The following is a 26,476-nucleotide window of genomic DNA, read 5'->3' as shown; positions in this document are numbered from 1 at the left end:
TTTGTAGTTGTTGGCGAATAGGCTTCTGTGGCCATAATGCGCCTCCCAAGGTTTTTGCAGTACTTTGATCCAAGCCCGAGGCGGGAATCGAACCCGCGACCTTTGGGTTGCGAGGCAGGCACTTTACCCACCCGGCTAGCCCGGTCGGCTTGGCTTGAATTGTAGTTTCGCTATTGCAAGGGCATAACCTAATTCATACTGGGGGATGTACTGTGTATATTTGCTATTTTAATTTATTTATCTATTTATTTAATTTATATTATCACACATACAAAAGAAAAAAAACCTGTTTTTTATGGGGGTTTGATGGCGCATAAGCAGCTATGACTATAATGCATTTTTTAACTTGTAAAACTAGGTCTAGTTTCCTATCATTAATTGATTGCAGGTGTTTATAATAATTGAAATGATATTAGTGAAATTTATAAAAAATGTTGAGGGAGGTGAAAATGCACAGATTAGTAAGAAGTTTTACTAATCTGTGATGCATGTTAATGGACTTCATTTATCATGTTGTTATCTAAATGCTTAAAATCCATCAAAAGATGCATTCAGTGCCAGCATTGCTTACTAGGTAGTCTTTTATATACTTTTATATAAATAACGCCCTCGTGGGTAGTACAGTTGGAAGAATCGTCCCACACCGCGTGAAAAAGACCTGAGTTCGAATCCTGTATGACAGGAATTTTAATGAGCCTTTTTCACAACGTGGCTGAGTTAGTCGGTCTCAGCCAAGGGTAACATGGTTTTTTCTCCTGGAAACTCGGGTTTTTAGTCCAGCAAACAGAAAATCGACCACAGAACATACACAATTTACAGAGAGTATACACACAGAGCAATATGGTCTTAGTCGCTAATTCTCTTAAAACGTAGCTACGACAACAACAACATGTAAATAATAAACGAATTCGGAAGATTACATATAGGAAATATATACCACTCTCACGCGTGTGTGTTCATTCGAAAATCAACAATATACAAACCAAAAATGTTTTTTTTTTTTTTTTGGTTTGTATTAGCATTAGCATTAGTTGAGGCATATGATGCAAGAAAGAAAGCTTATGTAGCATCAGCCAAAAAAATAAAAAATAAAATAAAAAAAATACATTTCACACATCCATTTCCTTTAAACGTTTGTCCAGTTCCACAACGATGGATGGAAGTTTATACCGGCAATCAACAACCCGCTGGCTAAAAGCAAATTTCGGCACATTCATTCTATGGCTGTCTTTCCTCAATTTGAATTTATGCCCCCCCCCTCAGGTTCGTAATCTAAGCAAGAGGAAGAATCCCATCAGAATTGAGCCTGTAACCCATTCAAGGCCTTATACATCTCAATCAGATCACCTCGCAGGTGCCTAGTCTCTCTTCGAAAATTATAATTTTCTTGATAATCAATAGTTGGAAACCATTGATGATCCAGAAAACCAACCATTTGGCACCAGATAACAAAACAAAAAAGGTTCTCTGTATTTGTAATTTACGTTATTTTAGTGATTTTCTGGTTTCTTCATGTCAGTATTTCTAACACTGGGTTCGTATCGTTGCAGCCCATTTAAACTTAATTTCTTTTTTTTTTTTTTAATTCGACCAAAAGACACATTGCCTGTTTCAGTACACTAACCAAAAGATTTTCGTTGTGCCATTATATTCGGTCCAGCGAATGTAATAGTATTTTTTGTGGCACTTTTCGGCCCTCGTTTCCAAAATTATCATACTTTTTATCACATATATATATATATATATATATATATATATATATATATATATATATATATATATATATATATATGATAAAAACTACCACAAAATTATAAAAAAAAAAAAAAAAAAAATATGAAGACATTTCTAATGACGATACATATTTATTTTTAATAAATATATTTGCATATATTCTGTTTACACATATTCTTCCAAACAATATAGTAAATATGCGGATAATATTTACTATTTTAGTATAATAATAGTTAAATTAAATTAATATGATGGCGCAATTTCGATACCCTCAAAGTATGAGGCTTCATAAGCCGTTAAAGAAGACAATTGAGAAATAATATGTGGTTGAGGTGAGGCTCCTTTTCCAAAATTATAAATTTCTTGATAATCAATAGTTGGAAACCATTGATAATCCAGAAAACCAACCATTTGGCACCAGATAATAAAAAAAGTTGTCTGTGTTTGTAATTTACGTTAGTTTAGTGATTTCCTGTTTTCCTCATGTCAGTATTTCTAACACTGGGTTCGTATCGTCGCAGCCCATTTAAACTTAATTTTTTTTTTTTTTTTTTTCATTCGACCAAAAGACACATTGCCTGTTTGAGTACACTGACCAAAAGATTTTCGTTGTGCCATTATATTCGGGCCAGAGAATGTAATGGTATTTTTTGTGGCAATTTTTGGCCCTCATTTCCAAAATTATCATACTTTTTATCATATATATATATATATATATATATAATAAAACTACCACACAATTATAAAAAAAAAAAAAAAAAATGAAGACATTTCTAATGACGATACATATCTATTTTTATATATCAAATATATTTGCATATATTCTGTTTACTCATATTCTTCCAAACATAGTAAATATGCGGATAATATTTACTATTCTAGTATAATAATAGCTAAATTAAATTAATATGATGGTACAATCTCGATACCCACAAAGTCTGAAGCTCCATAAGCTGTTAAAGAAGACGATTGAGAAATAATATGTGGTTGAGGTGAGGCTCCAATGACGTCACAACGTGAAATCGTTTGGTCCTCCCATAGTTCTGTTGGTGTCAATATGAACGGCGGAGCTTACGGTGCTGGAAAAGCAGGGTCTCCTATAGACCCTTTTAGCGTTATTCAGAGGCCTCAAGTCATTTTAAGACTATTATGTTGGGTAAGAGACACAGTTCTTATGACCTAAAGTTCTATTTGTTACGTGTTTTGACGATTTTGGCAAGGATTAGACATGCTTGTTTATCGATTGGCGTTGCTGGCTAGAGTGAAGTCTTCCTCGCCATAGTTCGGTAACGGTACTGCACCATAACATCTTTCAGTAATGCGGGTAAAAACATTGCTATCTTTCAGCTGTATGTTCACCGGTGGTTTCTTGTGATGTGTATTTGGCATTTGTTGTGCCAAGATTTCATCTTTGTAATTCATTTTGTGTGCGCACCATCCTTTGTTTTATTATTGAATGGCATTGGTTCAGGGAAATTCATTGCATTTTGAGGAGGGAATAGAAAACACTTTTGACGTTTCTTTTGGGTCCTAGTATACAAATGTTGAAAGAGAAAAGTATTTTAATAAACAATAATTTGGCTTTAGTTTTGATAAATTAACTGTAGCTCATCTTTTGACTTAGGAAAAATAAGCATTAGAGTGAAAATTATATAAGTATTTACTGTTCTGTTTGAAGAAACGGTAACTTATCCAGATTACGTCTTTTTAACTGAGAGAGAGTGTGAATGTGTATATTTATTAATTTTTACTTGAAATTGAATGTAACATTGCAGATTGAGTTGATAGAATTGAAATGGAATAGTATAGTATTAATATTCATTTTACTAATCCCCTATTAGTGCCTTATAAACCTCAATCAGGTCACCTCCGAGGTGCCTGGTTGCCAAGCTCTGTGTCAATATTCATTAATTTTCCAATGTAGAACCATCATCATAATTTGGAGATGGAGTGATATAAAGTTATATAATTTAATGCAGTGTGTCCATCTTTTTTTTTTATAAATTGGTTAAATATACTTTATTGTCTATTCAGACAAACAAATCGTATCCTGTATAACAATAATATTATATAGGTTAATGCTTTAAAATTTTTGCATCAGCTGTTCATGAAGGAATTAATGTACAAGATCTGTTATAATTACAAAATTTTCATCAGTATGGTCTTCTATATTCACATTTTCTGAAGAATCTTGATACTAAGGAACTTCTTTTTATAAGATTTTTTTTCTGATCGTAAACAAATTTATTCATTGTTCACGCTCTGATTCTGTATGCTATAAAGATGACAGCAAGTTTTAATTTTGATATAATATGAGATATAACATAGTTATATAGCTTACTAATACATAAATATCTAAGATATTTATGTGATAGCAAGATAGTAGTTGTTAAATGTGATACAAAAAAAAAATGTTTTTTTTTTTTTTTGGAAGAGGTATGTGAAAACCAAGGGGGGAAAATGTATATTTTGTTTTATGTAGTTGTTAGGTAGTGTTGTTATATAGTTTTAGAAATATATAATTGGGATATTTGAAAACTTAAACTGCATATCACTGTCAAAAAGTTAGTATTATGGGGATTGATGCTAGTCTGATTTAATTTCCATCAGCTTGCAGAAATTAACAAAAAAAAATATGCACGTATATGTATTTTTTATTTATGTACTGCCAGATTTCAAGCACTTGTGAGGTTCCAATCTCCAAAACTTTTATCATTCCGTGTCCAAGTTTAGAAACCACTAGTTTAAATAAAGTATCTAAGTAATTTTCTGGAATGTATGTATAGTATTGGATTCTTCGAATACTTTATTTTTGTGGCAAATTGGCTTTGATGTGATTACTGCAAAATTATCCACATAAGAAGCTCAAATATTTTGTTCAGGAAATGTAACAATATATTGTCTTGTTTTCTATTTAAAAAGTTCCAGTTGTTTGCTCCTTTCAATAAATCTAAAGTAGGCTCACTGTACATGCCTTTATTTTGTGCCATGGAATTCCACAAGATATAGATTTAGCATCATGGATGGACTATATTGAAATATTGTTATGTGGAATTTTAACAGCATTTTTGAATGCAATGAAAAATGGGAAAAATCTATTTTGGGTTATACTCCAGATTATGGGTACACCTCCGTACCTCAGAGAGAAAGTGGCTTCTTTTGCTTGAATCCGTCCGAAATTACTGGTGTAAACTAACATAATCCTAAGTTTATTAAAAAACCCACACTTTTGCTTGAATCTGGCCCGCATTTAACCATGCCCACAACACGGTGACAAGGTGTACCCAAAATCTGGAGTATAATCCTATTTTGTAAGTGACTACAATGGAAATACTTATAATAGAGTAAGAAATCAGTAAAAAAAAAAAAAAATTGGCTCCTCCGTAGCCAGGTGGGAAGGAGCAGCAGTGCGTAGCACGTGCTTCTTGATTAGACCGGGGTTCGAGCCCGTCACCACCAAATACGGAGGATGCGGAAAGGTCAGGGAATGACCACCGCATATCCCAGAGCAATATGGCCTTAGTTGCTAATGCTCCTAAAAACCAAACAGTAAAAAATAGAAAATTTGATAGTAAATTATTAAAAGCTTGTGCTAACCTTGCACAGACTTCTAATTTTAGAAACTTCAATAATCAAATATGCTGAGATGGCCAGGCAGCCAAACATCTCAATGAATAATATAACTGCAGTTTGTATAATGCTGAGTTCTTAGATTGGTTAGTCTGTATTCAAGCTCAAAAGTCCACATTTCTGAGCTTGGGGATGGGGGTGAGTCTGTGTTCTCCACTTGAAACCAACTAACTGAGCCCTAAAAGTTTAGAAATGTCACCATTGATGAGGCACCAGGATGGTGAGATTAGATAAGTAGTGAGCCTAGTAGTTATCCTTTCTAGAAAGGTGACGAGACAAAATTATGATAGGTGCATAATCTAACTCCAGCATGTGTCACCATCTCTTGGCTTGTCTAGGTGAGCTCATGGAAACATGGAACTTATTTGGGATTTTCTAGGCATTTATAGGCCATTTCTGTGAGAATAAATGTGGGTGCAGTAAGTAGAAATCCAGAAATCTCTGGATTTCCACTTACAGTAACGACCAGGCCTGTGTTTTGCAGCTGGATGTTCTCCCTGAAGCTAGCTATCGATAAGTTCTGGAAATAGTCTTAACCTATTTAGTATTGAAGTTTTCTAAAAATTTCATATGTATGATGGTTGGCTTTTGGTTTATTCCTGTTTGTGAGGAAGAGGAAAATAGAACACTCCAATGGAATGTTTTATAACCAGTTTGAAGCCAGGTAACTCAGAAAATTCGCTTCACTTTTAGCAGCCAGTTGGTTAGAGCTGGTGTGCTGCTAATTGTTGCTGCATTGCAGGGAAAAAGTATTAAGTATTAGCTCATACGAAAAAGGCTACAATTACACAGCATCTAATTGGGACTTAAGATTTAATTTAGTAAAATGTGGAACGATAAATTAGCATTGATCCAGATAAGAAAGAAGTTTATTTGTTGGCATCCATGGTAAAATATCATAATCATTTTAAGATAAATACTAAAGATTATATGCACTTCATAAGTGTAATGTACTTATTCATCAAATCCTTAGTGCTCCTCTTCAAAATAATCCAATTATTACTCGAAGCCCTGTTCATGGAATTGTATCTCTAATATGAGCATATAAACAGATACAGTATATGCACATTGGTGTTAATATAGTTGCATTGTTGTTTATAAAACATTTCCTGAAAGCAGTATAAAGGTGAATTTTGAGTGAGTTATAATGGGTCAGCTGGATTGTAGGTTTACCAAGACAAAAGGTTGAGCACTACTGGCCTTGAGCGAAGTTGGTTATCCATTTGAGTGAAGGGAACTTGGGTGAAGAAGTAATAATAATGGTTTTGTTTTTGTAATTAAGCATTTGGTTTGAAGATATTTAAGTACAGAATATATTTACTTATTTGTGAAGAAACTTACCTTTGGAAGAAACAATTAATGATGTATTTTTAGGTGAATTTTGCCTTTGGTGGTGGTGCTATAATGGAAAGTACTAAGTAGCTGAAGTATATAAGTAATCGATGTGCCTTGAAAATAGTTTTCCAAAAATTAACTATATTAATGAACTAATATTCACAGTGAATGTCTTGCCTTTTGAACTAGATATCTTAGTCTCTGTTTCCTTACTGATGAATTCTGTATATTTTTTATTTATTTTTTAACCAATTTAATTGTTTTTTGTTCTGTTTTGAACAACTTTTGGATTGGCACATCTTGGCCTTAGAAGCCCTTGTGCCAAATAAAGCCTCATTTCAGCCAACTAATGCTTTTGTCAGTATACGTAATATAAATGTTTTCAGTGTATGTGGTAAGTGGTGTATATACAAATATATTCACACACTTTTCGAGGTCACTTCAATAATGTTTCATTATGAGTGAAAATTTTTAACGTGTAATTGGCACACAAGTGATTTTCTTTTCATCACACATGCACTCATTTAATAGAGTAAAAAGTTACCCAAAGTAATTCAGAATTGTTCAGTTTTTGATTCCACCCTTATTTTAAATGTTTTCTGAACCCACTGTCAAAAATTCACTTTTTTATGTTAAAACAAAACAAATATTTTTAATTATTTTTTAAAAATAAAAGCCTCTACAGCACCTTTGATTTGTTTTTTTATCCTCTCTTATTTAAATATTATCTCCATTATTATTTTTGACCGACACTTGGCCAAATGTTACTCAGAAACCTGAGCACTTCACCGAAAAGAATGCCATTCTCTTCCATGACATGAAGCTAGAGAGCATGATGACTGCATGTACTCCCGTAAAGTGTTGAGTATGATTCAATGTTTAAATGTGAGAGGTGTATGCCAATTTTAAATTTGTTTTTCACACATGCATATTATTATTGAGACTAGGCTTAACCTTGTCCTGTATTTTTACTTTTTGCATGATAACAAACAAAAGTTTCTGTAATTTTCAATAGCATAATGAAAGACACTTTTATTGAAAGGTATTGAGAGTTTCAGCTAAGTGTAATAAGCAAATGAAGAGTAGAACTTTACTGAAGGCTGTGTGAAGCCTCAAAGACCTCATATGATTGTCTCCAGGTTATATAGGTGTTGCTTATCTGTGTTTACAATTGTAAAAATTCATGTGAGATGGCGGTAATAAAACAGCTTTGAAAATCAGAATCTTTACATCCTATGCTAAAATTTTTGGCAAAGGATGCAAAGAAAAACAGCAAAGACTTCTTTACTTATGTAAATTCTGAAAGGAAGGCAATGAATCAGATTGGTCCACTGGATATCAATGGTTCAACTGTTGATAACCCTGCTCAGATAGCTGATAAATTGAATGAGTATGTTACATCTGCATTCACACATGAGGAATTCTGTAGGGAAGTGGAGGCCAGAGGTTTATCAAACTCTAACAGGGGCTAAATGATTTTGTAATAACTGAGAGCAAAGTGGAGGAGAAATTGTTGAATTTAAAAATAAGAAAGGCACCCAGGATGGATAGGATCTATCCAATTATATTAAGGAACACAGCAAAGGTAGCAAGAAAACCCTTAGCCATAATTATGAGGGCATTCTTGGGAGGTCCCCACAGATGGCAGATGTGCGTGCCAATGTATCCCCAAACCACCAAGGGGAATCAAAGGGTGACATGAGTAATTATAGACCTGTTAATTTATCTTCTGTTCCTGGAAAATTAATGGAGTCACTGGTTAAAGAAGCACTGCAGGATCATCTAGACAAGATTAGTTATAGTTCAGACAAGCATGGGTTTGTTAAGGGAAAGCTTTGTCTGATCAATCTGATTGGATACTACAATGTGGTTACAAAGGAACTGGATGCAAAAAAAATTTTTATGTCATATGCCTGGATTTCAGGAAAGCTTTTGATACTGTTGCACATGGAAGACTGCCATACAAATTGGAGCAGTATGGGATTAACGGCAAGTTGCTGCTATGGATAAAGGAATGGTTGAGTAGGAGAAGAGATTGGTAATCAATGGACACTGCTCTTTGTGGACTAATGTTATTAGTGGAGTTCCCCAGGTTTTGTTGTTGGGCTCAGTGTTGTTTTGTATATTTATCAATGATATTGATGTAGGTATGTCAGGCTTAATGTCCAATTCTGCAGATGATACAAAGGTTGTCAGAGTTGTTAATGGCAGTATGCTACTGCAGCAAGATCTAGAAAAGTTGAGTAGATGGGCTGAGAGTTGTCAACTGAAGTTTAACATTGAAAAATGCGAAGTACTGCATTTCTCAATGTTTACTGTGCAGTTGGTACTGTAATTTACCGACTGTGTACTACACTCAGGGTAGTGGAGAATGAAAAAGACCTGGGAGTAATTGTGCAGTCAGATTGAAGTTTTCTGAGCAGTGCAGACAGGCTGCAAGAGCAGCTCCATGGGGGTCTTGTCAATGATATACAGAAATTTTGCAAGCAGGGACAAGGAGGTAAATTTTTCATTGTATAAAGCAATACTTGGTCACACCTTGAGTACTGCATACAGGTCCAGAGCCCTCATTTTACGAAGGATGTAGAGCTGGAACGAGTACAGAGAAGGGCTATGAGCTTGGTGAGAGAAACAAAGTGTTGCTCTTACCAAGAAAGGCTTAAGTTCTGCAAATTGCAGCATCTGGAGATGTGGGCACCTGCAAGGTGATCTGATTGAGGTGTATATAAAGCCTTGAATGGTTTGAGCAAGCTCAGTGCTGATGGAATTCTTGCTCAGATTCCACACATGAGGGGCATAAATTCAAATTGAGAAAAGACAGTTATGTAATAGATGTGCAGAAACTTATCTTTAGCCAGCAGATGGTTGATTGCTGGAACAAACTTCCATCTGTCATTGTGGAAGTTGACAGCTTAAATAAATTCAAAACAAACAATCAAGGGCAGAGAAACTTGGAATGAATGGATGGGCGAAATGGGAAAGTTTTTTTTTTTTTTTTTTTTTGGCTGATGCTGTATAAGCTTGTTTTCTTGCATCATATGCTTCTACTAACGCTACATGGTTTTAGTTCATTTCAACGTGTTTTTTTTTTTTATGAGAACCCCAAACATGAGAAGTACTAGAACCTATAGTACTTAGTACCATGCTTGGGTTGGAGGTTGAGAAGACGAAAGAAGATATTTGTTGACATTGGACTTGAACTTCTGTAGACTGTCATTTTCAGGAAATATGCATGAAGGAAGGTTGTTCCAGAAAACGGCAGTTGAATGAATAAATGAGGAAGATGAAAAGTTGGTTCTGTGAGTTTGAAGTTGGATAGTAAATGGATGATGGCGGCACTTGTTCGGACTGTTTTGAAAGAGAGAGAGAGAGGGAATTATAGAAGCGAATTCAGAAGAACAGTGCCCATGGAAGTATCTGTAGAAAAGGCATGCAGCAGACACAGTACGTCTATGAGACGGTGAGTGGAGAGACTGTTAGAGATGAGTCATTAATTAACCTAACTGCCCTCTTCTGAATGGAATCTAGAAGCCTGAGAGAGGTTTTGGGGGCACCACCCCAGATGTGGGAACAATAATCCATGGTAGGGCGGATTTGCGATTTGTACAGAAGACCAGCGTGGCAGATTATGGTCCATTTCCCTCAGCATGAATTGTTGAGGAGACTTCCATCCTGCGGTGGGTTGATAATGGCTGCAGTTTACCTTTTACAGAGTGAACAGCTGTGTGGAAGAAAAGTAACTGAGAGCAAAAGAGAAAACCAAGTTTTTTTTGATGCAGTGGAAGCAATATTTTTAATGTGCTTGTGCCAAGAGAGATTAGAAGTCGAGGTAATCCCCAAAAGAGATATATCATCTTGCCTAGAAATAGGAGTGTCACCAAAGATAAGCATAGGAGCAGAAGAATCCTTTTTTCGAGATATAAGACAAGACTGAGTTTTAGAAGGATTGAAATCAACTAAGTTGTCTTTGCTTTGCCCCACTGGAGATCGGCATTTAAAGAATTGCTAGCAGATATCGAGAAGTTAGCATTAGTAGAGGCATATGATGCAAGAAAGCAAGCTTATTCAGCATCAGCCAAGAAAAAAAAAAAAAAAACCAACCACTACTCCCATTTCACCCCTCCGTTCGTTCGAAATACCTGTCCAGCTGAGTCTTAAATTTATTTAGGCTATCAACTTCAACAACAAGCGATGGGAGTCTATTCCACAAACCAACTGCCCGCTGGCTAAAGGCAAATTTCCGCACATCTATCCGACATCCGTCCTTCCTCAATTTGAAAGTATGCCCTCTCAGGTGATTATTCTGAGCAAGAGGAAGAATCCCATCGGCATTGAGCATGCTCAAGCCATTCAAAGCCTTATACACCTCTATCAGATCACCTCGCCGATGCCTAGTCTCCAGGCTCTGTAATTTGCAAAACTTAAGCCTTTCTTCGTAAGAGCAACCCTTTGTTCCATTCACTAATCTTGTTGCCCTTCTCTGTACTCGTTCGAGCAGCTCTACATCCTTCTTGAAATGAGGCCTCCAGACCTGTATACAATACTCAAGGTGTGGCCTGACCAATGGGAATAATCACATCCTTATCCCTGCTAGAAAAATTCCTGTATATCATTGACAAGACACCATGAGCTACCCTTGCAGCTCGTCTGCACTGCTCAGAGAACTTCATATCTGCCTGCACAATTACCCCCAGGTCCTTTTCATTCTCTACCACTGTCAGCGTAGTACCACAGAGTTGATACGTTGATCTGGGGTTACTGTTTCCCATATGTAGTACTTTACATTTGTCAATGTTAAACTTCATTTGCCACCTCTCAGCCCATCTGCTCAACCTTTCCAGATCCTGTTGCAGCAGCATAGTATCAGTAGTGTCCTTAACAACCTTGGTATCGTCTGCAAATTTGGACATTAAGCCTGATACACCATCATCAATATCATTTATAAATACAGAAAACAACAATGGACCCAACACTGAACCCTGAGGAACTCCACTAATAACATTAGTCCACGTTGAGCAGTGTCCATTGATTACCACTCTCTGTCTTCTGCCACTCAACCATCCCTTTATCCATAGCAGCAATTTGCCTCCAATGCCACACTTCTCCAATTTGTGCAGCAGTCTTCCATGCGCAACAGTATCAAAAGCCTTTCTAAGATCCAAATATATAATATCAAAGTTATTCCCTGCATCCAGTTCTTTTGTGACTACATCATAGTATCCAATCAAATTGGTCAGACAAGACCTGCCCTTAACAAAACCATGCTGTGTCTGAGCTATAACTGAATTCTTGTCCAGATGATCCTGCAGTGCTTCTTTAACCAGTGCCTCCATTAATTTTCCTGGAACCGAAGTTAAACTAACAGGTCTATAATTACTTGTGTCAGCCTTTGATCCTCCTTTGTGAATTGGGGTTACATTTGCACATCTCCAGTCCAGTCAAAGAAGCTCTCATAATTATGGCTAGGGGTTTGCTTACTTCCTTTGCTGCCTCCTTTAATATAACTGGATAGATCCCATCCACCCCTGGTGCCTTTTTTATGTTTATCCTCAGCAATTTCTCCTCCACTTTCCTCTCAGTTATTAGAAAATAATCTAGCTCACTGCCAATGTTTACTTCACCTACGACATTCCCCTTCCTGAATAACTCCTCATGTGTGAATGTAGATGCAAAATACTCATTTAGATTGTTAGCCACCTGAGCAGGATCCTCAACTGTTGAACCATCAACATCCAGTGGACCAATCTGATTCATCCCTTTCCTTCTTGAGTTTAAATAGGTAAAGAACTCTTTTCTGTTTTTCTTTGCGTCCTTTGCCAAGGATTTCTCATAATCTGCCTTTGCCTGCCTAATCTCCTTTGTGACTTGGTTACAGACCAACTTATATCTATCATAGGCTTCCATGTCACCCATTAATTTGTATGTATCCCATGTATTTTTCTTCTCTGCAATATGTCTCATTAGTTCATCTGACAACCATTTAGGCCTGAACCTTGAACAATATTTCTTGGTTGGTATGTAAAGCCTGGTAGCTTCTAAGATTAGTTCCTTGAATGCTTCCCATTTTGAATTTGCTGTTGGTAACATCATCAGTTGGTCCCACTGTATAGAATTTAAATACTGTCTCAGACCATCATAGTCGCCTTTACGAAAGCAAAAACCCTTCCCTTTGCCTCTGATGGTAGTTACCTCCTTGAGTAAATCCCACTTCAGCACACTGTGATCACTGCCACCCAGTGGTTCCTTTATCTGCAGATTCCTAATGCATGAAGAATCACTACTGATAATTAGATCAAGAGTATTACTCCCTCTAGTTGCCTCCCGAACATGCTGGTGTAGAAAACAATCATCCAATAAATCCACAAAAGCCCTGCTAGTGTGTGAGTGACCAACCCACAAATTCCAGTCAATATCTGGGAAATTAAAATCCCCCATTATAAGACTCTCTGATTTACTGGCCCATTCTATTTCCCTGTACAGTATCTTATTATACTCATCAGAGTCATTAGGCCTATAGCACACTCCTATTCTCAATTTTGATTTACCTATGCTTATGTCACACCAAACTGACTCGACACTGCCCTGTCCATCAATGTCGACTGGCTTCACTTCCTTGGATTTTATGTGTTTTTTAACTAATAGCATAACCCCTCCTGTCCTGTCTATCCTTTCTATACACATTGTACTCCCCAAATTCCAGTTCTGCATTCCTTATATCTGTGTGACACCACTTCTGATATCCCAACAATATCTGCCTTTGATGTTTTGAGCAATACCTCAAATTCATCAAATTTATTTACTAAACTCCTAGCATTGGTGTACACGCAAGTATACCTGCACTTGTTTCTATTCTTAGCTACCCTAACACAACCCATGTGTTTACTTGTATCACAATGACTTCCAGCAGTCTCTGAAATATCCTGCATCTTGTTTTTCAGGCTTCTGCTCATTCCAATAGAAGCAGTGCAAGAATCTCTTTCACCTCTGCCAGTGGCTACTGTTAATCCATTAGTCTTTGTCTCCCCCCAAGCTAGCAGTTTTCCGACCCACCTAACACTGCCTCGATAGCATCAGCAAATATTCTTGCACCCTTTCTATTTAAGTGTATCCCATCCCTGTAGAAGCAATCTCTCCTGTTAACAAGTACATTCCAGGCTGAAAAAAATTCTACCCCTTGAGCCTTGCACAATCTTTCCAGGGCCGAATTGATCGACAAGGCTCTCATCATATACTCCCTCCTATCGTGTCTGGGCAGCATTGCAGACACTTTCAAATTTAACCCTACTTCACGGCTTTTTTCAACAGTGACCTGTACTTGTTAAGTAATTCCGCTGGTCTCCTACTCTTAATGTCATTAGTGCCAACGTGTACAACTATATCACCTTTTGTGCCCTTAAAAGATGATATCTGCTCTACAACGTCAAAAGTTGCAGCTGTTTGAGCAGGGCAAGGTTTCTCGAACTGGAAAGCAGAATGAAATGTGCTATCATCGGCAAAGCTATGGATAGGATTTCCAGTCAATGGAAGAAAGTCATTAATATACAAGAGGAAAAGAGTGGGGGAAAGAACTGAACCTTGGGGGACATCAGCATTAGTGGAGAAGTTAGAAGACAGAGCCATCTACCATCACCCTCAGTGAGTGATCAGAGAGACAAAACTGGATAACCAAAGATGAAAGAAGATGAAAAGAAGATAAATGTTGACATTGGACTTGAACTTTTGTGGCAAACCATAAGATGGAAGCTTGTTTAAAAGACCTTTATGCCAAACATGATCAAAACCCTCTGAGATATCTAGAGCAACTGCTTGTGTTTCACCGAACTTTTCCATTGAATTTGTCCATAAATGGGTAACATAATCCAGAATATCACCAGTGGATCGACACTGACGAAATCCATACTGACGGTCGTTGATCAGACTGATCAGACGGAAGGTTTCTAGATAGTTTAATATTTAGCTTTTAATTGATTTCTCCATTACTTTAGAAAAAGTTGAAGTAATTGCAATGTGATGATAATTGGATGGGAGGGATTTGTCACCCTTTTTAGGAACTGGCTGGATATGAGCAAATTTCCAAGCAGAAGGAAAAACACCTTTGGAATAAGAAAGTGAAAAAAGGCGGCAAAGAACAGGAGTAAGTTCAGGAGCACAGGTTTTGAGAACAAGTGGAGAAATACATCAGGACCAGGAGCTTTCTTAGCATCAAGATTCGTCAAAATCCTTCTGACATCCTTTTGACGGAGGACCACAGGAGACATTGAATGGAGCATGTTGGGAATGGTGGGAAGTGTTTTACCAAGATCATTAATACAGGAGTTTGAAGAAAAATGGGATGCTAGCAGGTCAGCTTTATCCTTGGCTGAAGTGACAACAGAACCATCTGGTTTTGACAGAGGTGGGAGCAGAGATGGGCAAATGTTGCGGCCAATGGCTTTGGCAAGAGATAATGCTTGGCTACCATTAGGGCAAGAGGCAAGTTTACTACTCTTAGCCTGGTCAAAATCAAGTTTGGACTGATTAATGACTGCTTTACAATTGTTGTGAGCTTTGGTGTAGGCAGAAAATTAAACTGATTTGCAAACAAGCCAATTCTGATTTGCAACATTCTTCTCTTGAACGAAACCAAGGTTTAGATATAGGATGAGCTTTTAAAGTGGAATGTGGAATAAAGGATTCCATTCCTACAAGAATAATTTCACTGACATGATCTGAGCAAATATTGACATCAGACGTTTTGAAACAGTAATCAGACCAAGGAAAAGAAGAAAAGAAATCTCACAGGTCATCCCATTTTGCATTCTTGTAATGCCAAACAATACAAGGTTGGGAATAGCCATGAGATAAAGGCTCCATTGGAGAAGAGACAATAACCAAGTTGTGATCTGAGGTGCCTAAAGGACCACTCACTTCGGCCGTGTACTTAGAACGGTTGTTTGTGAGAAAAAGATCAAGCGTGTTGGCTGTATGGCTAGGATTGTCCAGTATCCGTGTAGGTAAATGAACAATCGGTGCAAGGTCATTAGTAATTGCAAAAGCTTCAGCATCTCAGCCAGCTGGGTCACTGTGATTGGAAATGGAAGCCAGCTGGAGTTGTGAACATTAAAATCACCAAGGAAAATTATCTCACTGTTAAGAAAGTTGGACTGGAGGAAGTCCAAGTGATTAGTGAAGTTGGGAGAATGATAGAGACAAAAGATGAATTTGGCACAATTGAGGTAGAGATTTTAAGCCAGAGAAGATTGAAAAGAGGAGATTCCAAATTACCAATCTCTGACAGGGAATATCGGAACAGACATAAGCACAAGTACCACCTTTGAGGCGAAAGGAATCATATAGCGAATAATTTGGGCAACTGAGATGACCAGTAGTTGAATTAACTGATAACTGAGATTCTGTCAGAAAAAGTACATGGGGTTTGGCAGACTGCAAGTGGAAATGGACATTGTTGAGATTAGAATTGAGACCACATACATTTGTGAAATGAACTAGGAAGTGTTTGGGAGGTTTAGATCTTTTCACAGATAAGCTTACTCTATTAGTTTGACAATTCATGGTGTATTCAATAGTAAGAAAAAGTGGGGGGGGGACATGCTGTATTGAAGTAATGAAATTTTTGAATATGGCATACACATGGTAAGAATATACCCAGATCCTTGACATAACGTGGCCACGACAATGCCTCCCGCATAAACACTACTCGGACTCCCTCCAGTCACTATCTGGCAGGGTAGAGGTAGCAAGATTATACACTAGCTGATCCGAAAGCCTCCTAGAGAGTTACCAATAGGTGAGGTCTGGTGTATTAACTAGCGGCCAAGCTGCGAACACCGTTTTAGAGCTGTAAAAGTGTAAGGAAGATTGGATCTCGCCATGATGTCCATCATAACTTCAAAAGTCATCAGTCATACTGCATGATGGAAGAGATGGGGAAGGGTTGACCGGAACTTAGCTCTGGAGACTAAACATGGGTTCCACCACTTCAAGCCTCCAATAAGCAAAGTGGTGGAATTGCACCGGTTGATGAGAGTCATCTACCACCTAGTATTGCCTGGTAACAGAGGAGCGGCATTTCTCCATGTGGTATGGGCGCCACACCTCGACCCCCCATTACGTTGGTTCATACCTGGGTGGTCACCCACAGTGTGCTTGTGCATGGAGGTTTTACCCAGAATTACTAACAGTCCCGCCATCATGAAGGTGCAAGCAGAGGATTTGGCTGTCGCAGACTGTCCGGAGTTCACTGAAATTGGGTCCACTTGACTTGTGTGTCACCCAAATACCAGCTCCATCAGTGTTTTAGACTCCCAAGTACAGCTTGTCTGGTGCAACTTGCAGCCAAGTTGAGAATAGTGCTTTTTATGTTATAATTTTTTGATATTGGTTATTGTTGCCTTTTCTCTCTTTTTTGCCCTTCTCACTGTTAGAATTTTCAAAAAACAATTCATTTCAATTGTTTCTTTCAATACAGATGTTTACAACTAAGTCTAGTTTCCTGATCCACAGATGGTATGAGAGGCTATGGTACTGGAAGGTAAGAAGCACTTGATAGTGCCATAACCCTCAGTAAAATTTCAGTGAAAGGATTTGTAGGTGGTGCATTTTCTAACAATTTCTTTACAAAGTGATTGCCAAAACTATTTTGGAAAAGAAGTTTGGAGTTGTATCATTAAATTCATGGTTAAAAAAAAAATCTCCATTCTGCATTATAAAATATTACATAGAACAGGCAGTCTGAATTGTCATCATCATCAGCCATTTTCAATTCACTGCAGGATGAAGGCCTCTCCAGCAACTTTCCAGTTCCTTCTGTTTTGAGCACTGGCCATCCATTTACTACTCAAAGACTCATGAATTTCATCTATCCATCTACGCCTTTGTCTTCCAGGTTTTCTTCTAGCTCCTCTTGGGTACCATTCTGTTATTTTCTTAGTCCATCTGTCATCATGTCTTCGAGCTATGTGTCCTGCCCAAGACCATTTTAGTTCTTTAGTTTTGATAAGAATGTCCTTTACTTGAGTTTGCTGCCTAATCCATGTGTTTCTCTTCTTATCTAACAGTCTGATTCCCAATATAATTTGTTCCATTCTTCGCTGTGTAGTTCTTAGCTTCTCTTCCATTCTTTTGGTGAGTGCCCAAGTTTCACTTCCATAAGTCATGGTGGGGAGTATACATTGATTCATTATTTTACGTTTCAGACAAACTGGGATATTGCTCTTCAGTATGTGACTATATTTCCTGAATGCTATCCATCCAAAATTTATTCTTCTCTTGACTTCCAGCCATTTATCATTATTACAGCTAATAACTTGTCCCAGATGAGTATATGACTCCACCTTTTCAATTACTGCTCCTTCAATCATTATTTCCCTTTCCGTGGCAAACCTGTTCATCATTACTTTTGTTTTAGCCATATTCATCTTTAGTCCAAAATCCTTACTAACTGTGCATAACTGATTAATGTCTGAATTGTAGAAGATCCCAATTAAAATTTTCTGTTTATACTCCGGCACAACAACCAAGTCAGTAGAGTTTACAGTAAATTGTCAATACAAATATTTATCGTATTTAGTAGTCATGGGCTTTGAACCCCGGTCCACTCAAGAAATGTGTGCTATGCACTCTCGCTCCTGACCACTAGGCTATGTCAGACCTAAGTTTCACTGCATAGTTTTATTTTATCTTATTATAATGGTTGTTTCCACATCTCCATTTTAATTTGCTTAATTTTCTCCCAGTGTTAATTCCTTCCCCTTCCAAGTAAACATTGTATAATTCCTGAAGACAGTCAGTGTTTTTTTTTTTTTTTTTTTTTTTATTTTAACTGAAAATTTTATACAAATATTTTTACCTTGAATAGTGGATTGTGTCGTCTTTTATTGTAAGTTAACTTTTTGTATCTCTCTCTAACCTTTAACCTATATGAATAAAGAAAAATGTAAACCCAAGATGATTGAACTTTTAAGATATGGTGGAAGCATTCTTGAATACCTAATGCTTTTGCAGTATGGCTTCCTTAGAATACAGGTGGAAGCTTTTTTTATGTGCTGAACGGTTTTTAAATATTGGATCACTGAATCAAGTCAAGGCTGATTCCTTGAGCCTTGATTTGTATTGATTAACTCTGTAGAGATTCCTAATGCTTTCTAAGAAAAATATGAAAATATTGTGTATATGAAATATTTGTTCATTAGTTATGCAGGTACATTCCTTTCCACTCGCCTTAATTTTAATGAAATGTGTGTTTATTTGGATCACATGGGCTCGTTCACATTACTAAGAGCATGTAATTTTGATAGCATAGAAGCATATGGAAAACTGGAATTGACCAGATAAGTTGGCAGGAAAAAGATTTATGTTAAATTTGGGTTAAAATTTCTGAGGCTTTTTATCGGGCAACATAGTTTGGGGTATTATAGCATTTTAATCATTCACCAAAGTGGAGAAAGTTATGATGATAACAAAGTGTAAAATGGAATGTTCATTTTGTGATATTATGAAATTAAATACCTTCAAAAGAACAAAATAGTTCACATATACTATTCCCATATTTTACTTAGAAAGCATTTAAGAGTCTTTAGTTAGGTTAGGCAGATAATCCTTATATTAACATGGGAGAGCAGTATTTGACCTAATTTTTACCAAGGATTCAAATGATATTGAGAACTTTTGTATTAAGCAGCATTTGCTAATACCTGTTTATTTGCTGCCAGTCAGAGCATCAATGTGAAGAGCTAAGAACTAAACTTTTGACAAAACAGTCAGTGCGCTTCAGAGCAGAAAAGAAGCACAGACATGATAGACAGTGTGACAACTGTAGGATGCCATGGAACAGCTATGGTCTGCATCACATCTGTGCACTTTGTTTGATTAGCATAATTTACCACATTTAATAGATAATAAACAATATGAGTTGTTAAAACTTTATTTCTTTCCATTTATCTGTACAAAGCCACATGCAGAATCTGATTAAAATGCTTGTGAAGGACAATGTAAAATGAATTAAGGACTGTCTAAAGATGGCTAGATTAAAAAATGAAAGCATCCCATGAAAAGCAAAGTGCACTCCAACTTTCTGGAATGTTTAGTGAAATTAAAGGTGGAATAAAAATGCACCAAAAACTAAAATAAATTTTTTGACTCCAGAGGCTATCTTCTGTCAATATGGGGAAAAACTGAGCATAAGCAAAAACTAAACTCATCAAAAACTGAGCATAAGCGAGGAAATGGAAGTCTTATGGTGAATTAAGGTTATGACCTTAATCTAATTTATAGATAACAAACAAATATATTAATTTAATTTACATCTTCCTTCAGCAGTGGGGAAAATCTTGGAGGCAGTGATTGAGTGCAATTTAGGGATATGATAAAAATGCCATTCTGAAGGACATAGGTTTGGAAAACCATATTTAATTGACTTGGTTAGCTATTTTGACACAATTACTCGTGAGCTGGATGTAGGAGATAATTTCCCCATTGTTTTGACTTAGTCCCTCGGACCTCACCTCATGTGACTTCTGGTTTTGGGGGTTTTTGAAGAACCAGGTGTATCGGGAAGGATGTCAAACTCTGGCAGATCTGAAGGACATCATTAGATGTTATGTGCTGACTATTCCAGTTGACATGTTATGTTCTACTCGAGAAAATGCTGTTCTTTGAATGGAAACTGTTTACCAAAATGGAGGGCACATTGAACAATTGTAGTGCTGTTCAAGTGATTTGTATTGCCACAACGCCATACAACCCTGGGGGTTCACATCTGGTGAGTATGGGCTTGACAAACCCAGAGTCCTTAGCTGGATATCATCATTCTTCTCTTTCTTGGTGATTCCTTTCTACTTCTCTCTCTCAGGGTAACTCGGGAATTTTTTTTTGGCTGTTGCAGCATAAGCCTCGGGCTTCCTTGTGCTATATGGCTAATGATAATAATAGTAACAAATTTTGTAACTATTTTTTTTTTACCCAATAAATGGCGAGCACATTCTTTATTGTACCTGTTGTCCAAATTTCTCTTCAGTACGAGCCTTATAACTCGCTCCAGAGCCCTCTACATAGGGATACTTTAATTTGAACAACCCCATATAAGGCCAATAGTCATAACGATGGACTTCGTTTAGTTAAAAATGTCTTCAGTTGGTACTTAACTGAAGACGTTTTTAACTAAACGAAAGTCCATCGTTATGACTCTTGGCCTTATCAGTTTTATATTACTCAGTTTTTTTAATTAACTTTCCTTCATGACAACCAGGGATGGAGATGTGCACTTCTGCCTCCTTACGCTTATTTTAAATTCCATCAACTTAAATTAATTTATTTTTTATCTCGTTTTTTAATTTACTAATTTAAATTATTCAACCCAAAGTCTAGCCATCATTTCACTCTAATAACTATTGCAGATTGTATAAGGTGAGTACCATACATTAAGCATTTGCTATTTGGAATTTAGTCTAGAACTGTGATTTGTTGGATTCAGGACAACTCTTTTCTGGTTCTGTTTAACTTTAATCTCAGAGTTGCTGTTCGGCGAATTGTGTTTGTAATACTGTCAGTATAAAATGTCATAATACTTCTCAACACTGGTATCATTTAAGTTCATTGCTTTTAGTGCTGTTACTGCTTAGCTCACTGCAGATATGTCTTTCTGTTATAGAAAGAAATATATAAATTTGCATTTCTTTACATTTTTTCTATCTGAAGACATACTTAGTCTAGGGATGGACCATGGTCATACTGAAATATTACTTTCACTATTATGGCCCATATGTATATCTTGACACTAATGTATAGTGATATATTTTGTACTGATTGCTGCATATTTTCTCAGCAGCAAACCATATTGGCCTTTAACACCATTTTATATTTCCTAACTGTGTTCTATTAGATAAAAATATATGGTGATTAATTAATAAACAAGGAGAATATATTTACATATATGTATATATAATAAGTCTCCTAACCAGTGAAGTTTGTGCCTCCTAGTCTTGTTGATCTGCATGTTCCCTACAACAGATTTACATCCTTCTTACATCATAAGCTCACAACTGTTTGGCTACCAAGAGAAAGAAAAAGAAATAGAGGAAGACAGAAAACCAGGTGGAGAGAAGAGTTAACATCCCTTATAGGCTCCACTTGGACAAGACTGGCATTGAACTGAGATGAATGGAGAAAATCAGGGAAGGCCTTTGCCCAGCAGTGGGATTCTACAGGCTCACACAACATATATAAGGCGCCTCCGTAGCCAGGTGGGAAGGAGCAGCAGTGCGTAGCACATGCTTCTTGATTAGATCAGGGTTCGAGCCCGTCACCACTAAATAGGGAAGATGTGGAAAGGTCAGGGAATGATGATCACCGCTTATCCTGGAGCAATATGGCCTTAGTTGCCAATGCTCCTAAAAACCAAATAACAAACAAACAAACAACATATAATAAATTATATATTGTTATTGTCCTGTTAAATTTAACTGTGAGGACAGTCAAATATTATTTGTGTATGTGTAGGATATTGGTAAAAAACCAAGAGAAACAAAACACATTTTGATAATTTCTAAATCCACCTTTGAGCTGTGTTGAAAAGGTCACCAGAATTTGTGACCTTTGGAATCTTTACTACTACATTCATGTCAGCAGTTATTTTGTATTGTATTTTATTTTAGAGAGTATCTTTAATAGAATTATTTAGCTTGATGCTGCTAGTAGTAATTTTAAATCTCTATGCCATTTTTCCTTAGGTATGGTCCCTCCATTACAGTTTATTGGTGAATATAATATTCAGGTCTACATTTCTTTACTACAAGCTTGGTAATTTATTTTATTATTACTATTAATTTTTCATAAAGTGTTCTACTGAGATATGGTTCTTCCAAGGTTCTCTTTAATTTTCCATCAAAGAGGTGTGCTATCTGAGGTTTTCATTGAAGTTTTCCATAGCTTTCTTTGGTTCTCCAGTTTCAGTTGAGTAATTACTTCACATGATTATGGTTTTCATAGCATAGTTCACAGTTTTTCAGGCCTGCCCTGTTGCAGGTTTAGAGGTTATTGAAATTCTGCCTCCCTTGAATTTTTTTTTTTTTTTTTTTTCAGATTCCAGTGTCTTGCTGTTCCTGATGAAATAATTTCTTGTGCTATTTAAGTACTCTTTTCTTTATCCTTTAGCATATTATTCACAAATCAAGCAAATTTTGAGATCTTCTTTTATAATTGCTTATAAAAGCAATGTTTTTCCATTCTCAACACAGCAGAGTGAATTTGAGTAGAAATATGTTTAAGCATGTTCAAGAAAATTTTAGTTAACAAGAATATTTCTGCATATCTATCCAGCAACCATCCTTTTTTTAGTTTAAATTTGTCCTCTTGTATATGTGTTGTTTGAGAAAGAGTAAGAATACCATCATAAAGAATAATAATGCATGTAGTTTACTCAACTCAAACACTTCAGTCAAGTCTCCTAACCAGTGAAGTTCAAGCCTTCCTAGTCTTGATCTGTGTATTCTTTCCAACAGATTAGGTCTTTCTTTTCTCAACTACCCTTAGTTTGGTATCCCAATTCTGGTATTATTCTGGGACTTCCAGAATAACACATCAAGATTCCAGATTCAATACTTCACATTTATCAATGTTAAACTTCAGTTGCCATTTTTTTGGCCCATCTTCCTGTTTTATCCAGGTCTTGTTGAAGTAACATGCCCTGATTTCTGCCATTAACCACCCTACACACTTTTCTCTTATAAGCAAACTTGAAATACCTACATCTGTATCATTGTCAAATGTTTAAAACAGAAGCTTAAAATGATATGCATAATAGCCAGTAAACTTTAACTTTCACATTTGGCGTCAGTTTTTGTATGGCAGACTAGCAGCAATTGACTTCCACATTGTACCACCATAAAGTATTAGTAAAGACCTTGCTGAATGGCTTAGTATGCATGATATTATGTGTCCAAATTCATTTGATACCACAGACTACAATAATATTCTTAACTCTGTAAGTTGCATGAGGTTGATTTAGTTGATATTGAAATTTTGCAAGATTATTTAATGAAAAAACTTTCGAGCCTACAGGCCAGTAAGGCACCTTGGAGTTGATGGAATATACCCGATAATCTTAAGGGAGGCGGCAAGTGAGTGCATTGAACCATTGAGGCTAATTATGCGAGCATCACTAGACTCTGGGAGATCCTGTTGGATTGGAAAAGTGCCAATGTATCTCCCATAGGCACCTCCGTAGCCAGGTGGGAAGGAGCAGCAGCAGCAGTGCATAGCACACACTACTTGATTAGAACGGGGTTCAAGCCTGTCACCACCAAATACAGAGGATGCGAAAAGGTCTGGGAATGACCACCGCATATCCCTGAGCAATATGGCCTTAGTTGCTAATGCTCCTAAAAAAAAAAAAAAACAGTATCTCCCATACATAAGAGTGGCTCTAAGAGTGAAGTGGGAAATTATCGACCTGTCAGTCTGACTTCAGTGGTAGGGAAAATCATGGAGGCAATGATCAAGGGTGGAATTCAGGATCATTTGGATCGAATTGAAATTCTCAAGGATACTCAGCATGGTTTTGTAAAGGGAAAATCATGTTTAACAAATCTGGTTCGCTATTTTGAAAGGGTCATCATGAGCTGGATTTGGAAATAACTTCGACATTGTTTATTTAGATTTCAGCAAAGCTTTTGACTCAGTCTCACATGAGCGGTTGCTTTGAGCTGGAACAGGTTGGAATTACTGGGAAAATCCTTGGATAGCAGGATGGCTTCAGGAGGCAGAGGGTTGTGATAAATGGCTATTCATCAGATTGGGTTGATGTAAGAAGTGGGATTCCCCAAGGATCAGTAATAGGACCACTGTTCTTTTTAATTTTCATAAACGACATTGATGGAAGGTGTGATGTCTAAATTTGCAGATGATGTTAAAATTGGTAGAGTAGTTAATGATCGCTGTCAAACTGACCTTCTTCAGAGAGACCTAGATAGACTTCAGGAATGGTCAGAAAAATGGCAGCTATGCTTTAATCCAACAAAGTGTAAGGTATAACACCTGGGAAACAGTAATCCCAAAATAACTTATTCACTTGGTGGAGTTCAACTAAACCCAGTACTGGAGGAAAGGGACTTGGGTGTTACGATACAGTCAGACATGAAATTCTCTGAGCATTGTAAACAGGTTGCAAGGAAGGCCCATGGTGTCCTATTGAACTTTTTGCAAGTAGAGATAGGGACGTGATAATCCCATTATATAAGGCTTTTGTTAGACCACACTTGGAATACTGTGTTCAGGTATGGAGACCGCACCTAAAGAAACACACCGAGCTTCTTGAAAGGGTGCAAAGACGGGTAACCTGCCTGGTGAGATCGGCAAAAGGGCATCCTTATCCATAGATGGACAGGGCAGTGTCGAGTCAGTTTGGTGTGACATAAGCATAGGGAAATCAAAATTGAGAGTAGGAGTGTGCTATAGGCCTAATGACTCTGATGAGTATAATAAGATATTGTACAGGGAAATAGAGTGGGCCAGTAAATCAGAGAGTCTTATAATGGGGGATTTTAATTTCCCAGATATTGACTGGAATTTGTGGGTTGGTCACTCGCACACTAGCAAGGCTTTTGTGGATTTATTGGATGATTGTTTTCTACATCAGCATGTTCGTGAGGCAACAAGAGGGAGCAATACTCTTGATCTGATTATCAGTAGTGATTCTTCATGCATTAAGAATCTGCAGATAAATGAACCACTAGGTGGCAGTGATCACAGTGTGTTGAAGTGGGATTTACTCAAGGAGGTAACTACCATCAGAGGTAAAGGGAAGGGTTTTTGTTTTCGTAAAGGCGACTATGATGGTCTGAGACAGTATTTAAATTCTATACAGTGGGACCAACTGATGATGTTACCAACAGCAAACTCAAAATGGGAAGCATTCAAGGAACTAATCTTGGAGGCTACCAGGCTTTACATACCAACTAAGAAATATTGTTCAAGGTTTAGGCCTAAATGGTTGTCAGATGAACTAATGAGACATGTGGCAGAGAAAATGCATGGGATACATACAAATTAATGGGTGACATGGAAGCCTATGATAGATATAAGTTGGTCTGTAACCAAGTCACAAAGAGATTAGGCAGGCAAAGGCAGACTACGAAAAATCCTTTGCAAAGGATGCAAAGAAAAACAGAAAAGAGTTCTTTACCTATTTAAACTCAAGAAGGAAAGGGATGAATCAGATTTGTCCACTGGATATTGATGGTTCAACAGTTGAGGATCCTGCTCAGGTGGCTAACAATCTAAACGAGTATTTTGCATCTACATTCACGCATGAGGAGTTATTCAGGAAGGAGAATGATGTAGGTAAAGTAAACATTGGCAGTGAGCTGGATGATTTTGTAATAAATGATAGGAAAGTGGAGGAGAGATTGTTGAGGATAAACATAAAAAAGGCACCTGGGGCGGATGGGATCTATCCAGTTATATTAAAGGAGGCAGCAAAGGAAGTAAGCAAACCCCTAGCCATAATTATGAGAGCTTCTTTGGACTCAGGGGAGGTACCCATAGATGGAGATGTGCAAATGTAACCCCAATTCACAAAGGAGGATCAAAGGCTGACACAAGTAATTATAGACCTGTTAGTTTAACTTCTGTTCCAGGTAAATTAATGGAGGCACTGGTTAAAGAAGCACTGCAGGATCATCTAGACAAGAATTCAGTTATAGCTCAGACGCAGCATGGTTTTGTTAAGGGCAGGTCTTGCCTGACCAATTTGATTGGATACTATGATGTAGTCACAAAAGAA

The 26,476-nt window shown here is 37.0% G+C and overlaps 1 protein-coding gene across 1 annotated transcript in view; it reads left to right on the top strand.

Annotated features, from left to right (window-relative positions):
* Positions 1 to 2,785: 2,785 nt before the first annotated feature.
* The window catches only part of LOC150076816 (synaptogyrin-1-like), a 78,000-nt gene continuing 54,309 nt past the window's right edge, over positions 2,786 to 26,476 (top strand). Inside the window, exon 1 of the mRNA XM_090386992.1 lies at positions 2,786 to 2,890. Coding sequence (XP_090243118.1) covers positions 2,792 to 2,890 — 99 coding nt within the window. The 5' untranslated portion in view covers positions 2,786 to 2,791. The remainder of the gene's footprint in view (positions 2,891 to 26,476) is intronic.

The sequence above is a fragment of the Mastigoproctus giganteus genome, chromosome 12 (assembly GCF_048544385.1).
Source record: "Mastigoproctus giganteus isolate SK-2022 chromosome 12, ASM4854438v1, whole genome shotgun sequence".
In the NCBI taxonomy this organism is placed as follows: domain Eukaryota; kingdom Metazoa; phylum Arthropoda; class Arachnida; order Uropygi; family Thelyphonidae; genus Mastigoproctus; species Mastigoproctus giganteus.
The sequence above is the reverse complement of the archived record's forward strand: the minus strand, read 5'-3'. Positions and strand labels throughout refer to the sequence as shown.